The following is a 16,084-nucleotide window of genomic DNA, read 5'->3' as shown; positions in this document are numbered from 1 at the left end:
CCAGCTCGGGATATTCCAAACGCACATGCTAACTGTCGTGTATCCAAGTCTGGTCACATCGACGCCGGGCATGGACAAGTCTTTGGATGCCCATGCTTTGTGGAAGTTGCTTGGTAATTCGTTGATAAACTCCGAGTGCTTTCTTGTCCGATCGAAGAGAAATGGAAGCTTCCAAAGTTGGGGAATGGAAAGGACAGCAAAGAGATTTGTACTCTTTGCTTAAAGGTACTTCAAGTCCGGCAAGAAACAGGTGTAAAGCAATCGCTTGCTAAGTACCTCTATCATATCTATACAAGCATTCACTATAACTTGAGCTGGAGAGTCTGGGGAAAGCTCGGGCCACATCACAATTAATTGTTAGTGCACTTTGGTGACTGTCATCAGTCAAGGATTCTGACACTTCAACATCCACTCTTTCTCACTTCACCACATTATCCATCCTCCTCCTCCAACCGCAAGGTGAGGTGAACACACCACATCTGGACAGGCGATGGAATGGTCACGCCGCTACAGGTCTTCCATCGCAGCGCCCGGGCAATCAGCGCCCGCGAGTTCGAAGATGCTCTCCACGCAATATGCCTCCCTCGATTTCCTCCGGCATTCAGTCCCAGGCATCGTCATATCGGCTGTGCCATAAGCGGCGGCGTGGATTCCATGGCGTTGGCCTTTCTGTTCAACCGGCTTAAACAAGAGAAAAATATAAACGCTAGCGTTTCCCCTAACGAGCAGTTCCGCATCAGCGACAACATTCTGGGCAAGGTCCGCGCCGTCATTGTCGACCATGGCTTGCGCGAGGGCAGCGACGAGGAGGCAAAGAAGGTGGCACATGCCCTCAAGACCAAGATCGGAGACTTGGTGGACCCTACTATTGAGACCATCAACTGGGAGTCTGAACTCGGCCCCGGTGTAGACCCCAAGACTCACCCGAGCATCGAACCCTTGGCTCGCAAACTTCGCTATGCCGCCATTGCGGGCGTGTGCCAGCGTCACAATATCTGCTCCATCTTCACAGGCCACCATGAAGATGATCAGTATGAAACGATCCTGATGAGGATGATAAGCGGCCGTGGCTACCGTGGTCTTCAGGGCATCCCAGCCGCCGTAGACATTCCAGAGTGCTACGATCTTCATAATGTCTACCAGAGTGGTTACCTGGATGACCAAGAGGCGGCCAGCCCATTTTGGACCAGGATGCCGACGGGCAAGCGGATGAAGAAATATCTAAAGTACAGCCTACGTGATCAGCTCGATCCGCAAATGCTCCAATATGAAATGGCTTATGGCATGAGGAGTGATGGAAGCCAGTACTTCAACGAGTACCAGCGCACACATCGCAGATGGGGAGACTACCCTCCAGTCCCAGAGGTCGAGGCCGAGGATGGTGGCATAATGATCTACCGCCCTCTGCTTGGCTTCAGCAAGGACAGGCTCATTGCCACCTGTGAGGAGAACGACATCCCATGGTTCGAGGATCATACGAACGCAGACCCGACTTTCACTCCTCGCAATGCTATCAGATACCTGGTCAAGCATCACAATCTCCCAACCGCCCTACAAAAGCCTGCCATCTTGCAGCTTGCAGCACGGTGCCGCGCCAGGGTTGCTGCCGAGGAAGCTGAAGCCGGTAGGGTTCTCGAGCGGCTATATGTCCATGATCTCGCAACGACAGCTGGGACAGTAGAGGCCGAAATGCCCAGGTTCAAACTACCAGGAGGTCCCAGACTGTCTCGGAGGTCCTCTGTTTGGCGCAAGAAGCGTCTTGTCCACTATCGCACCATTGCGGCTATCATCATACGGAGACTCATCTCGTTGGTAACACCAAATTACAACCTGCCAACCCTTGCGGATCTCGAATATTCTGTCTCACTGCTGTTTCCCGAACTGAGGCTGCCTGAGGAAAAGGAGAATCCAACACTCCAAGGCGAACCCAAAGGCTACATGATCTCCGGCGTACACATGGATCCATTGATCCAACCCAACGGCTCTGTCCGCTGGCGACTCTCCCGCGCACCTTACCAAGCCAAAACCCCCGCTCCAACCCTGCGATTATCCCAAAGCGCCTTAGCCTCGCGTTTCCTCAAAGAACCCTCCGAATGGGCATGGGCAGGCTGGACAAAATGGAAGCTCTGGGACGGCCGCTACTGGATCCGGCTCCGCCACCGCGCCCCCTGTCCCGTTCGCGTCGCCCCCTTCGAAGCCGTCTACCAGAAGGACTTCCGCGAGGGTCTTCTTCTCGGACAAAAGCTCAAGCACAAGGAACTGCTCACCAGCATGCTCAAGGTATACGCGCCCGGTCGGATCCGGTACACGCTGCCTGCCGTGTACGCGGAGACTGACCTCTCGGCGCTCATCCACGGCAACGGCAACGAGTCATCATACTGGCCCCAACCGCCGGAGCACTTGCGTCGGGCCGCGGCCGGTATCGAAGAGGATGACCACAGCACCACTCCCACTCCGGAAACAGTAACCACCAAACAACTCCAGAAAAACCTGACAAAAGAACAAATACACGAACTATTGTGGTTCTACAAAGACTGGGAGGACGAACAAGCCCTCAGCTTCAAAGACTATGACGAAGTCTGGGAGGAGAGCCGGTATCTAAGCAGCAGCCCTTCTTCCACTTCTTCTCCCCACCAAAGCAACAACAAAAACAAGAGAAAACTCCTCGCCCTCCCCACCCTAGGTCTCTCCCTCCCGGGCGTCTACGACTGGGTGCAATGCGAAGTCCGGTATCGCAAGATTGACGGGGACTTGTTGCGGCGCGGCACTTCGTGGCAGAGGTTCAAGTTTTGGCGGACGAGGGATTATGCGAGTTTTAGGTTGAGAAGGAGGGAAAGTTTGTTGGAGAGAAGAGAGTGGTTGGGTTTGAAGAGGAGGAAGAGGGCGGAGGGGGAGGTGCCGGTTAGTGTTGCTGATGCTTTCAAGGGAGGAGAAGGGGAGTGAGTAAATAAGGGTCGTTGTATGGTCACTTGGCTGTGTGTATTATGATGTACTATTTTGTCCTTATGGTTAGAATTGCATATACATATGCAGAGATTGGCAGATAGATTTCCAGAAAAAAAAACTTCCTATATACACCAATAACTTTCCAACAAAGGTCATAGTTCATTGCCCTTTTCATCATCAAACTCGTTCGACCAAAACACTCTTCGACCAAAAAGTACCTTGCCGTGATACCACCCTTCACCCTCCATTCTTCCATCTTCCCCCCCCCCCCCCCCTTTTTTCCCCCTTCCCGTTTCCTCTCCCCGCTCCCTTTAATATTTCGTTTGTCACCGTCTTAGTGTTGAACCCTGAAACAAGGCAGCCCATGCCAAGCGTAACGGAACTTCCACCGCGGCAAGGACTCGATGAAAGTGCTCGTTGGCACCCACAATCAACCAGGTGATTCTAGATGAGGTCCGGTGTCCATGATTAATGATATCCAGGTGACTGACCCACATCAACAACGATCGGTGATTAGTATGGGAAAGACGGGATGGAAGACAGGAGAGCATGCAGTGGGATGCCATGCCAGCGATGCCATGCGGTGCGGTATCATGGCATGCGGTACCATGTGGTACATAGCGTACATACAGCCCACGTGCAGGTCCGGCATCGGGAAGGTTGCAGACTGCCTGGTGTAAGCTTATACATGAACATCAGACAAGTACCCATTGCACATTACATTGGTTACACCTCAAGATCAATCTGGCGGGTATTGAGAAAGGATCTCCTCCATACCTCCCACTACATAAGGCCCACACACACAAAACGCACGCACACACACACGTACACCTCCCCCTTCCACTCGGCCCTTACACCTCCATAGTCACCCTCAACCCCAAATCCCTCTCCAAATCCGCCCACCTCCCACTGCGCATGGGATCCAACTTCTTCAAGCTTCCCAACCACCCCTTGAGGTCTTTCACTTCCTGCTCGTTCGGCTTTCTCTCCTGCAGCTGACAGAGATAGAGGGTATAGTCGAACAAAGCCTCATAAATCAACTTGGCGTCGTCGTAGTCCTCCAACAGCTCCTGGATGCCCTCGATCTCGCGCCGCAGGTACGTGACGCGCTCCTCTTGCGTGAAGGCGGGAGTGATGGTCGGGTGCCCGACAAAGTTGACGAGGTTCAGCATGAGGAATTGGTGGTAGTACCAGAGGGATTGGTCGTCGGGGCCGACGTTGATTGCTTCGCCTATTTTGCCGAGTTCTACGAAACGAAATTGGTTAGTTCTCTTCCTCTGATCTCCCGTTTGGTCAACATAGTAGTGGAGGGGCAAGCTTACCTTCTTCAAAGAAAGCTTTCCGCGCTTCATCATCTGCGTTTCTCTCGTCCAACAACCGGGGGATGAGCTTGCTGCGCGAGTGCCAGGCGGAAAAGTTGGAGAGGTTCTGCTCGATCTTCTTGGTCGTGAACTCGAACTCTGATTCGACTAGGCTCTTCCCTTCCAGCTCTGGACTTTCCAGCTGCTCGACGACGTGCCGCCTGTATCCCCAGGCGTGGAAGTTACGCTGGTCTCGCAGGAGCATCTTGGAGGTCAGGCCCAATTCCTCCTCCCAAATCTTTCGCGCTACAGGGACCGGTAATCTTTCAATCACCTGCTTGAGAATCCATAGTCGGTAACTCCAGATCCAGTAGCATTTGGGCGATTCGAGGAGGAGGGGGATGGTAAAGTGTAGTTCCTTCTGAAGTATTTGTTGATCGTTCTGTTGATCCTGCTGCTTTTGCTGGCCCTCCTCAGCTGTTGTACCACTCTTCCCAGTTGTCTGGGACTCGAGGGCGGGCGGGGTCTCGGTCGACAAAGAGGAGGAGGAGACGGCGGAAGAGGTTGTGGTAGTGGCGGTCGGAGAAGAAGTCGGCAACGCCTTCGAGGGCGAGGAGCCAGGCGAAGGCTTGGACAATAATCCAGAGATTAGGCAGCGCCTGCGGACGTTCCATACTGTGTAGTACTCGGGGTTGAGGCGCAGGAGCTTGGATGTGAGGGCGAAGACGTCGGGGGAGTAGTCGCTCTTTGCGGCGTGAGCGCGCACCTGGTCCTCAAGGGCGCGGTAGTCCTTGATGCGCTCGAGGTCCTTCTGACGCTGCTCTTCGGTGCGCGTTCTCGAGGTGCGGGCTATGCCGTGGTTGGATCCGCCTTGCTGGGATGCGTCTCCCCATCAGTCACAAACTAGCGTCTAGACTGGAGTCCGGTTGTGTCTTACATCGGCCATGATACTGCTATCGACTGTCAACGGGTTGGTTCAGGGGTTGGATGTTGAAGGGGACATGTTCCGTAGCCTTTGTTGAGGTGACGTCGGAGAGGACAGCATGGGGCAGGCAGCTGCTAACAGCGCGCTATGCCTATATTAGTGTAGCGTTTTACGGACTACCGGGAGAGCCCTGGTCTGTGTGGAGGCTTGGCGAGACAGCTCCAGAACAAGTGGGGCTTATTGGGCTTATCGGGCTTATCGTGGATGTCTTAGAACAACATACATGCAGGAACGACTTCCACACCCATCCTCAGTTCCTCCTTCCACCTTTCAACTCTTTGATTTGTTTCTTTGATGTCTGGCCCTGGATGCACCCGTGGCACTTGCCAAACAACAACTACCATTGTTACCTACATCTGGCATCGCGCCTTCTGAATCTGGGAGAGTGACTGCAGTCAAAATGCCCACTCCAGTCTCGCCCGGTCTCGGCCGCATGGTCTCGTTGGGGCAGTCACTCACCCTCTGCCTATTCAGAGTAGCTCTTTCCTATTGTCCAGACTTGGGATGACAGACTTTTTTCAATTGACCGGTCTCGCCTGCCTGCCTCCTATTGTGCCTCATTGATTGCTGGGTGTTCATCTCATGAGTCCACTCTGCCTGACTGACTGACCTCCTGACTGTTCTCAGCAAACCGAACTTCCCCCTTGAACCTTCGAGATTGACAAACCAAACTTATTTCATCACGACCTGCTTCATCCCCGGGAGTCGTTCTTGCAATTCGATCTCTTCCACTCACACAAACACTCACTTCACTAGGACATTGCGCTTCATCATCATTCAGTTGAAATGGCCGGCGTGGACGTCTAGGTGACGCTTTCTCAGTTTCTACATCAGTCTTCCCTTACAGAAAACTGCTGACATCAACCTCATCGTCAACCTCCAAATACGCCTCCTCGACTCCATTTTCCTTTCCTACTGCTTTTTCCTAGGAACACGCATCCGTAATTATTACTACGCTTCCACCACCATAGCAGCAGCACTACTAACCATACCAGCATCTGGATACGGTTATTAATCTCGGACGGCGAATCGAGCACCGTTTGAGCACACCAACGACAAGCATTGCTTCTCCGATCGTCCAGGTTCTCGCACACAGCTCGACATCTTTGTCGCTCCACACGCCCTTCGTTAACAGCAGATTCTCCCGGATTTTATCATCACCATCTATCACTTCATTCAGTCGACTTCACCGAGCTATCTCATCACTCCAGCTTCGACAACCTGGGTGGTCTCGGGCTTGATGGGGTCGCTTCACTAAGCATTCTTTTTCCACCTTATCCTTTTCTCACTTGAGGTCTGCTACTCGTGCTATCATCAGTAACTCGTTATATAGTCGGCTGTATCTTCGCTATGGGCAACGACAACAGCAACCGTGGCTCTCGAGCCTTCGTCCCCGGCCCCACAAGCACAATGACATTTCACACGCCGTTTCCCCTGCTCCAAGAAGCCCAACGTCAATATCACGTCTGTGGCTCGCCTTATGAGTCCCCTCACAGCTCCTCCGACTCTGGCTACGGCTCGGCTCCCCCAACTCCAATTACTCCTCACAAGAAAAGGACTCTCATCGAGGCCGACTACCTTTGGAGGCTGGGTGATGGGAATCTCTCGGACCAGGAAAACTTCTCCGAGTCTGACGATAAGAACACCTCAGATCAGGAATACAAACCAGAAGCCTACAATGACAAGGAAAGACGTCCTGCTGCGCTCGGCACAGAAGCAGTAGACATCGAGTGTCCGGACAACGAAAGCCCTAGGAAGCGCCATAAGCCCGCGACATTGCCCAGGAGCTCACCTCGCTCTCGTCCACCTCTTCTGTCCTTCTTCGTTTCCGACTCGGGCTCCAAAATCCCACGGCGAAGCTCTAAGATCAGCCAAAGCCGGGGAATTCCTGATCGCTTCATCCCTTCGAGGACCCTCTCATCAAACACTGTCGAAAAGTTTCGCACCAGCAAGTCGCCGCACGAGTTGACCATACCTGAGAAACTCCTCCGTCACAATTCAGCCACTGAGGATGCCTTTTCTAACCATCGGAGAGTTGTGGCAACCAGCACCTTCGATTTTAACACACGATCGCGCTCAGATAGAGCAGCAAGTCGGAACAGAGGTACGACTATCCATGATCTTATGTCTTGCAGAAATGCTAACTTGATTGTTCAGTAGGCAACGTCCTTGGTCCTGTCAACACCAACGCAGGTCACGGCCGAGATAGACAATTCAGCCTTGGCTCAATATGGGCCGTTGGTGGTCTCGCCCCGCCCGCAGAGACAGCAGTTAACAACGGCCGTGGCCATTTGATGAGGAGTGGAACAAACGCCAGACTCTTCCGGACCTCATTCCCCACCATCAAGCCGAAAGTCGAGGAGGAACTTGAGAGACACGAAGCCCGACTGGCAACTGCCTTGGGGCTTGATCGCGCGGCCCGAGTTTTGGACGTCAACATCATTCCCCACCAAAGCGAAAGCAAAGAGAAAAGGTCCAACAAATCACACACACAATGGAATGGAACAGAGTGGGTCAAGGAAGGATCGTTTCCAAGTGAGTATTGCAGAGTAATGCTAAGAGAGGACGCATTGGCTAACTTGGTTCAGAGCAGCAGAAAAAGAAACAAGAGAACAGATCATTGCCCGCCGCTCCTTTCAAGTATGTGGTCCCGTCCGTCCATGTCTTAGATCATGCTAACGTACTGTAGGGTCCTCGATGCCCCCAACTTACGAGACGATTTTTACTGCTCAATCCTGTCCTATTCTGCCACTTGTCGGACTCTAGCTGTCGGCCTGGGTGACCTTCTTTACGGCTGGTCAGAGTCCCGCGGAGTTCGGCTGCTCAATGCCGGAACCCAAGATGACTGCCATTTAACCAGTGTTGCTTTTTCTTCGACAGATGGCCACAAAGCTATTTTGGCATACGGTCGGTCTAACAAAACTTTAGGACTGATGTCTTTGCTCGACGATGCAGATCCCGCAACCTCGCGTGCTGCCCCAACTCCGCGTTTTGAGGTTCTTCATCCTTCACCTATTGCTTGCTTGAGTTGGAAACCATCATGCACCATGCGGCCCTCAAGCTGTCCGTCAAAACCCGGCGTGCTCGTTGCCACTGAGGATTTGCTAGTGGGAGATGAGGCAGGCCGCGTTTGGTACTATTCTGTTGAATGGCCGGACAGATGGGAAGTTGAGCGACACAACTGGCAAGGACAGCTGACGCTTCTCGCTCGCATCGACGTACACTCTCAACAGATTTGTGGCCTATCCTGGTCCCCCGCCGGCGATCGCTTCGCGACAGGAGGAAATGACAACCTGTGTTGTCTGTTCGAAACGCAAAAGGTTTTAGACATGAACTACGCACGCCGTAACATGGGACGCGTACGGCACACTGAAGTATCGCACCACTCTCATACGCAAGGAGATTCGGAGAGTTCGTCAGCGACAGAGGTCGCGACAGAGATTCGTACAACCCCAAGGCCCGCCAGCGTGATTCCAGTTCTCAAGCCAGGAGACGAAAGGTATAGGTGGATGCATAGGGCTGCAGTCAAAGCAATTGCCTTTTGTCCGTGGCAGGAGGGATTGGTGGCAACTGGAGGCGGATCAAACGATAAGTGCATTCATTTCTTTCATACAACTTCTGGCGCCGCCCTTGCAACTATATCTGTGGCTGCGCAAGTCACAAGTCTGATCTGGTCCACGACCCGACGCGAGATTGCCGCTACCTTTGGCTACGCTCAACCGGAACACTCGGTGCGGATTGCTGTCTTCTCTTGGCCCGACTGCCGCCAAGTTGCTGCTATCCCCTGGGTTGGAGAGCACCGAGCGCTCTATGCAATTCCTTATCCCGGCGGACCTAATGATGCTCGCAAATCCGGGAATAGCGGTGGTAGGGCGCGAGGCTCCAGCCGCACCGCGATGGAAGGCTGCATTATGGTTGCATCGAGCGATAAGAGCGTCAAGTTTCACGAGGTATGGACGGCGGACAAGAAAGCCACAACCGGAGGGGTAGGCATGCTTGGTGGAAGTGATATCTTGGAGAGCTTGGAAGGCATCGATAGAGAAGGTGACGTGATCCGGTGATAAGCAAACGAAACTCTGCCGGACGTCACAAACATGGATGAGATGCGAGGAGGATAAAGTGATAGGGCACGGATGCAATGGTTGGGAATGGGGAAAAGGATTTGAAAGGGGTGATGAGAATGAAGCCAGCATGAGGATGCCTGAAGAACCGACCTGATATTACGATACCCTTCAAGAAGCTAATGGTGTAGTGGGTTCGTATTGGTGTTGGGAACGTGGGGTAGGTAAGAAGCAGCACGTAGTATGCAAGGTCTGGGTGGGAAAAGGATGGGTCAGATTGGGAACAGTATTGAGAACAGTACATACACAGCAAGCAGTAAATTGACGTTTATATCCAAGCCCGCGGGCCTGCCACTGGTGTTTTCAGGGTGCGTTGCTGACATACAAAACTTCCAACTCTCTTGCGTCTCTTGCTAGCTTCATTAAACACGTACCATATCCCAGGACCATTTTTCCATTTCATCCCGCCCAGTCGGCAAACTGATTTCAACTTCATTGTCTAGTTTTGCATCTCTGAAGTTCGGTTTTCCAGTCTCGGGAGAGAGAGCCCTCCCCATGGAGACCACGAGCATAGTGACCATCCTGTTCCCAAAGCCGCCAAAAGCCGGGCATTTATGGGAACCTAGCGAGAAAGGGAAGTATGCTTTCTCCTGGAGAGGTGTGAGATTGTCAAACCGCTCCGGTCGAAACTCAAGAGCGTCAGAACCCCAGACATCGAAGTCACGATGACATGCTTGGACGTTTGCTGAAATTGGAGGTTCAGGGCCAGGGACGGCACGAATACGATAGATGCTGTTGTTGGACGGATAGAGACGAAGACCCTCCTGGAACGCAGGCAAGTGTTAGTGACGGATTCCTATCAAGTTCTGAACTGGGGACGTACCATTGCTAACTTGAGTGCCTCTTTCTCCGTAGCAGCGTTTCCCAAACAATATGGAATGTCCTTGACTCTCTTCTCCAAACTCCACCTATCAAACTGCCTATGATACGCAGTGACGTAGGTAAGCAGGACTACCCGCCACAGTGTCTCGTATTGCGGCATGATCAATCCAAGTGCTTCACTGGGGTCGATATCTTTCCCCGTATCGTTCTCTCCAACGACTGACGTCTTCAGGTTGCCAAAGAGCATACCCAAATCATAGTTTAGATTGTCACAGGTCTTTACCGCCTCGCCATCCTCCTTGCTCTTCAACCACTGCGCATTGATCTCATCAGTGATTCGCTTCACCAAGCTCCTATCAACCTTCTTATCGTCCGCCCCAAACTGCGAAACCAAAACGACAACAAAGCAGAGACATCGGACACACCCCGCCAAGCGAACGCTAGTCCTTCCATCCCTCGCCTTCTCATGCTGAAGGAAGTCCATGGAAACTCCATAAAGCTTCTGCCAATCGGCATTACTCTTGCTAATTGATGCGCTTGCCAACTTGCGGAACTCCTTGTGGACAGTAACCGACGAACTAGTAAGCGACGTGTTGATCCCAAACGCCGCCACCAGACGGGAGTTGGCTAGGGCTCGAAGACGAAGGCGGTCTTCCAGTTCAAGTTTGGGCCCGGCATAGGAGAAGTCGATAATGGAACGGGCGTATTCGACACGTTGGCTGGCCAGTGCTTGGGCTACTGATGCTTTGGAAGCGGAGGTTGAGTCAGGAATCGAGTCGGGAATTGTCAGTAGGGCTTCGGGGTCAGGCGGTCCGATAAGGCGGGCAATCTGGCGGGTGATGAAGATGTTTTGGTTGAAGATCTGGTGCAAGAGGCGGGTTTGGTGGGAGAGGATGTGGTGGAGGCCAAAGGCTAGGAGGAGGAAGAGAAGAGCAACAAAGGCTATTAGCATCTTGGCTGTGGTTCTCGCTGAATATGGGGGAAAGAGCTTGGGCAGAATGGTATCTCCTTGGCGAGGCAGAAGTTCTTTGCTGATGAGGATGAAGGTGGATTTCGGAGTGGGAGATCGAGGTTCATATACCCATCCATCGCCTCATCTTTCACAACATTCCACCCTCTCCTTTCCCTTCGGCCGTCTTCCATTCCGCGCCATGAAGAAACGAAGGACGCGGTTCTCGACATACTCTCCGTTGCATGAGAAGGGTTACTTGCCGCTTGAGGCCCGGCCGTCCGTTTGATTCTGAGGCTGACGAGGAGACATTGCAGTCCTTCCACTTCCAACCATGAATGGGGAAGATTTGGAGGCCCATCCCCATACATATGGAGGCAGTCAACAAGTGCAGAGACATGCCTCTAATATCCCGAAAGCTGATTGCTCCGGAGATAATTATCTCTTTGCCCGGCCGATCAAATTGTCCATTTTAGACGCCTCACATTGTCTTACTTATCGCTGCAAGTTCTAGGTAGACCAAGGTAGCTGATGAAGAAATTGTTACTGTTACGACCTCACAATTGGTTCGAGCCCTGTAGACGTTAAAATGATCGGCCAAAGCTGAGAGATGGGCGAACAAACGGCCTATGAATCCTGTTCAACCAGGAGGCATGCAAGTCTTGGCGCGGGAGAGGCCTACTGCCAGCACACCAAACACTCTGCGTATGCACTACTGAAAAAAGAGTGCTGCCTCCATTGCTACCTGATTCGGGGAAGAGAAGGCTGGCTGTGTGTAACGAGAGTGTTTGCGGCCCAAAAGGAGTTTGAATGCGACATTCAAAGCGTAGTGTCGGCGTCCATGCCTGGTGATGCTGAGGTTGGTATTTGCTTGCTTGGCAGAGGTGACCGACCAAGTTGAGGCGGACAGCTCCTGGACTCAAGGACAACAAGTTTTGAGGCAATAGCCGAAGTCTTTGCGCTTAACATCATAAAGCGGCAAAGGGGACTTGTCACCACTAGGCGTAGTCTCTGTTACATTGACCTCTCTCACCCCCCCCCCCCCCCCCCCCCCCCCGCGCCCCCGCCCCACATTGCATGTGGGTCTCTTCTCACTGCTACCGCAGAAAAGTGTGCCCGCTCGCTGATTGGTGGGTGGTGTGGGGGGTGGGGCGGGCGGGCGGGTTTCGGAGGTCCAGCAGGTTTGAGGTCTGAGACTACACTAGGCGAGTGATTTGATAAGAGCTTAACTTGCCGTCGGTACTATCCCTTTTGTTTTTGCGTACTACTTATTCCACTTAAGGCAGCTGCTGAAAGATATACTGTTTCGTATAGTATTCTGATGAAAAAATGTCCCAATATTTATGCACGTTTACAATTTCCTAAGTCGCTAAGGCCCAGATCAGCTGGCTGCAATTCAGGCTCATGCAGAGGGTTTTCAGCAAGTTTTAAAGGTTTGGTTACAATCCAAATAGATAACCTCTTCTTTGACCAAAGTCGCCTTCCCTCTTTCGTTGACGCCCGTATCTTGTTTCTTCTAGCGCCTTAGTAATGCTCTCTCTACACATGCATTCGCCAAGACACAATATACCAATTAATCTACTGTATCCACCTCTAAGCCAAGTACTAATAGTAATCTGAGTTTCGTCTGCACATTAATACTTTTTGACAGTTTTTTAGTGTTCTGAACAAGAGGTTCCAAACCACTCTTATAGAAGCGTGCAGACACTAGGGATCGATCCATTCTGAAAATGACCTATTTTTACTAAAATTTTCAATTTTCAGAAATTCCTGAATTTTCTAGGACCGTGCACGAGTCCGTGCCCCTATACTCTCCCCCCTTCAATATACCTATCTTTATACTTTTGCAACTATCGATAAGCTTCTTAGTATTACTGCTGTGCCCTCTTTCACGATGCCTCCAGCTTATAACCCTCGTAATAAGGTCGTCTTTAGAGAGTTTATTATTATAAATATCCTTGGCCGATAGACTCAATAAGTAATATGCCGTCACTACAATTAGCGCAATACGGCAAACGTTACTCGAATGCGCGGTTATTTCGATAATTGCGTAGGGTATTAGATAGTTCGTATTAATTAGTAATTTTAAGAACGTAAAGATATATAATATTATGCTATTGCTTTTAATAGTATATAGAAGGATAAGATCAACTAATATGTAATTAAAACCTTCCTTCTTAACGGCTGCCTATTTACTATATTCGAATCGTCCTTTATAAAGGTATTTTTCTATACCCTAGTGCTAGTCTATACTCCTCCCAACGTAGCTAAATTGGTTAATTACTAATTTTCCCTTATTTATATTAGAATAAAGTAGTAGATTATCGAGCGGTATATTATAAACTATATATATATTAACGTATTCTTTGACAAATCTAACGACTATATTAGCTAGCGTATTTTTAATATTTCCTTCCCCCCTTTAGATGAATAATCCTAGTTTTAGTATTATAAAGATATTAGTTCAACCGAGTATATGGTAATAAACTTTATTAGTATCGTTTTTAACGTTTATAATGAAATAGTCGCTAAACTAATTAAAATCAACTCGTTTATTACTGATACTTATAATAGTACCTAGCCTACAATTCAAAAGCTATTAAATGGCCGCTTTAAATCCAACTTTTCTATTTTATATAATTTGCACTCCCTTTAATTATTAATAAAAGACCTGCTCAATTTACTTCCATTTAAAATACTAGCTTAGTAAGTTATTATTATCGTTAATTACTTTCGTACTTCGAAGCTCTAGTTCTTATAGTTATGCGCGTTAATAATTATATACTATAGTAAGGTTGTAGCGCTTCTAGCTAAGTAAACTATTCTCTAAATATTTTCTTTACACTATTAATTAATTAAATCAGTATAATTACCTACCGGGGATTATAATACAAATCTATTATTTTAATCAAACGTATATAAATTACTCTATAAGCCTTCGCAAAGGATGCCCGCTTCTTTAACTAGTATTAAGAAATACTCCGCATTGCCGTTATCGCTAATAATGGGAATAAAACCTAATTAATAAAATTTATATAAATTTTCAAAATTATTGAAAACGTATAATTTTAATATATTTTTAACGTTCTTGAACGCTTTTTAATACTATTTTATAAGGTATAATTAATATTAAAAGCGGATAAAGCGTACGTCGGTTACGGTATTCTATACTAAATTAAAACTTAGAAAGATTAGTTGCATTTTCGTTATTCCCTTATCGCTGCAAATTAGTAGGAATTTAAACCCCTCTATATATTAAAGAGGACTAAATAATTAACTCCTATTAACTAGCTAAACCTCTTTTTATACCTATCTATTATACTAACGAAATTCGAAACTATTTAACCCCCTATTCAAAATATTACCAGCGTAATATTATCCTGCTTAAGAGAGTACATTTATATATTTAATAATATAATAAACGAGTAAGCCATCGCTGACTTTTTTACTTTTAGAAAGCCTAAGGGTATTTACGGTCCGGATAGTAGTCTTTAGAATTATAATAATTTCGATCCTAAATTGTAATTAACTATAGTATAAAATAACCGCTCGCTTATTACACCGCTAACTATATGGATATTTAATATTCTAATGAATAGCGTACTTTATAAGCGAACTTTCTCTACTATAAACTTTTTAGAAATTCCTACCATAACTGATTTACTAATAATAAAATAAGTATAACTACCTTTATTTATATAAACGGCCGTAAGTTTAAAAATTTAGATTAATCCTTTACTAGGTTATCTCCTATACAAAGGGACGAATTACTATGACAAATCAAAGAGTAACTATATAACTATATGTACGTAGACGATCAGATTCAACGCAACGAAGCAGAGTAAGTAGGAGGGTTCAAAACAAGGGTATTACTAAAAAAATAGTTATTAAATTCACCGATTTGCATTTATGCTTATAATCCCAGTAAAACTAGTAAAACTAATAAAATTAGTAAAATTAGGGATTTCTTACGACTCTAGGTAGCTAGTTGAAACCCTAAAACACCCTGATTTACCTATATTTCAGTCACGTGCCCTGAAAAGATGGAAAATATATTCATTTTTACATGAAATTTCTGGAAATTTCTGAAATTTTCTACGTTCAGAAATTTCAGATTGATCCCTAGCAGACACCGCGTGCAGACACCTCGTGCAGACGATAAAATACTTCCTCTCCGCCCTACCCAACTCCACACCCCTCAAGTACTCTTTTTCGTCTGCACGAGCCTAAATTGCAGCTAGCCGATCTGGGCCTAAGGCCCTAAATTGGCTCAAACTTTTCAACTTTTCATAGAAAAGTTTGGAGTTTTTGGTACTTGGGTAACATGAGAGGAGATGTAGGCCGTCGAAGTTGTACTTCAAACTCACAAACTCTTCCAAACTTTTCTGCCAGAAGTAGGGTCCCCCCTACTTCTGAGACCTCGTGAGTTTTAAGCCAAAAAGTTTGGAATCAATTGATTTCATTGGTACTTGGCACTATCTTGGCAGTCTCTTGGCAATTGTAGTCCAAGCTCAAAAAATGGTACATGAGTGAAAAAGTTAGAAAAGATGCAAATGACACTAGCCAAGGCGCTATCGCTACGAAAGGGAAAGCCAGCGCAAATTAATGGCCGTGCCCGCTTGAAGAAGGAAAGCCATTGGTAAAGAACTAGTCATAGCCCTGTTGCAGCCCTATTCGTACATAACATCCCTAAGCACCCTCCTAACTTTTCAATAAAAAGTTTGAGCCGATCAGAGCCCAAAGAACCTATTCGTTAGCGTTCGAAGCGCCTAGTCTAGCCCCGGCATTGGGTATATCGCCTCAACTTAGCGCATCACTAGAAGTAATTTCGGGCGTATCACCAAAACCTCTGCGCTACCTTTTTACTAACGTCCCTTACTTCGTATAATTCGATTGAATGCGCTCGTTGGAATTGAAGTATCCTATCCGATTGATCTCCTCCATCCAAGGCGATTCTTTT

At 48.6% G+C, this 16,084-nt stretch overlaps 4 protein-coding genes across 4 annotated transcripts; 2 read left to right on the top strand and 2 right to left on the bottom strand.

Moving 5' to 3' along the window:
- Positions 1-421: 421 nt before the first annotated feature.
- On the top strand, positions 422-3,081 carry B0H65DRAFT_466391 (uncharacterized protein). The gene has a single exon (XM_062826852.1). The coding sequence runs from the start codon at positions 496-498 to the stop codon at positions 2,941-2,943; it is 2,448 nt and encodes an 815-aa protein (XP_062681969.1). The 5' UTR covers positions 422-495; the 3' UTR covers positions 2,944-3,081.
- A 716-nt stretch (positions 3,082-3,797) lies between these two features.
- On the bottom strand, positions 3,798-5,193 carry B0H65DRAFT_549068 (uncharacterized protein; the record flags this gene model as incomplete). Its single annotated transcript, XM_062829625.1, has 3 exons — positions 3,798-4,192; positions 4,269-5,121; positions 5,185-5,193. The coding sequence occupies 3 exons, from the start codon at positions 5,191-5,193 to the stop codon at positions 3,798-3,800; spliced, it is 1,257 nt and encodes a 418-aa protein (XP_062681968.1).
- Positions 5,194-6,102: 909 nt separating this feature from the next.
- Positions 6,103-9,610, top strand: B0H65DRAFT_203581 (WD40 repeat-like protein). Its single transcript, XM_062821834.1, has 4 exons — positions 6,103-7,336; positions 7,390-7,767; positions 7,821-7,872; positions 7,922-9,610. Exons 1-4 carry the CDS (start codon positions 6,583-6,585, stop codon positions 9,291-9,293), a joined length of 2,556 nt encoding a protein of 851 aa, XP_062681967.1. The 5' UTR covers positions 6,103-6,582; the 3' UTR covers positions 9,294-9,610.
- On the bottom strand, positions 9,307-11,127 carry B0H65DRAFT_574196 (uncharacterized protein; the record flags this gene model as incomplete). Its single annotated transcript, XM_062830574.1, has 2 exons — positions 9,307-10,117; positions 10,177-11,127. 2 exons carry the CDS (start codon positions 11,125-11,127, stop codon positions 9,716-9,718), a joined length of 1,353 nt encoding a protein of 450 aa, XP_062681966.1. The 3' UTR covers positions 9,307-9,715.
- Positions 11,128-16,084: the final 4,957 nt, after the last annotated feature.

The sequence above is a fragment of the Neurospora tetraspora genome (genome assembly GCF_033439725.1).
Source record: "Neurospora tetraspora strain CBS 560.94 chromosome Unknown B0H65scaffold_4, whole genome shotgun sequence".
NCBI classification, from domain to species: Eukaryota; Fungi; Ascomycota; class Sordariomycetes; order Sordariales; family Sordariaceae; genus Neurospora; species Neurospora tetraspora.
Note: the sequence above shows the minus strand (reverse complement) of the source record. Positions and strands in the feature narration are given on the sequence as shown.

Excerpts from the sequence above, each read along its gene's own strand:
- B0H65DRAFT_203581 (XM_062821834.1), top strand. The coding sequence starts at position 6,583 with ATGGGCAACGACAACAGCAACCGTGGCTCTCGAGCCTTCGTCCCCGGC. Across the intron at positions 7,337-7,389 it reads AGCAGCAAGTCGGAACAGAG|TAGGCAACGTCCTTGGTCCT; the intron begins GTACGACTATCC and ends TTGATTGTTCAG. Across the intron at positions 7,768-7,820 it reads CAAGGAAGGATCGTTTCCAA|AGCAGCAGAAAAAGAAACAA; the intron begins GTGAGTATTGCA and ends AACTTGGTTCAG.
- B0H65DRAFT_466391 (XM_062826852.1), top strand. The coding sequence starts at position 496 with ATGGTCACGCCGCTACAGGTCTTCCATCGCAGCGCCCGGGCAATCAGC.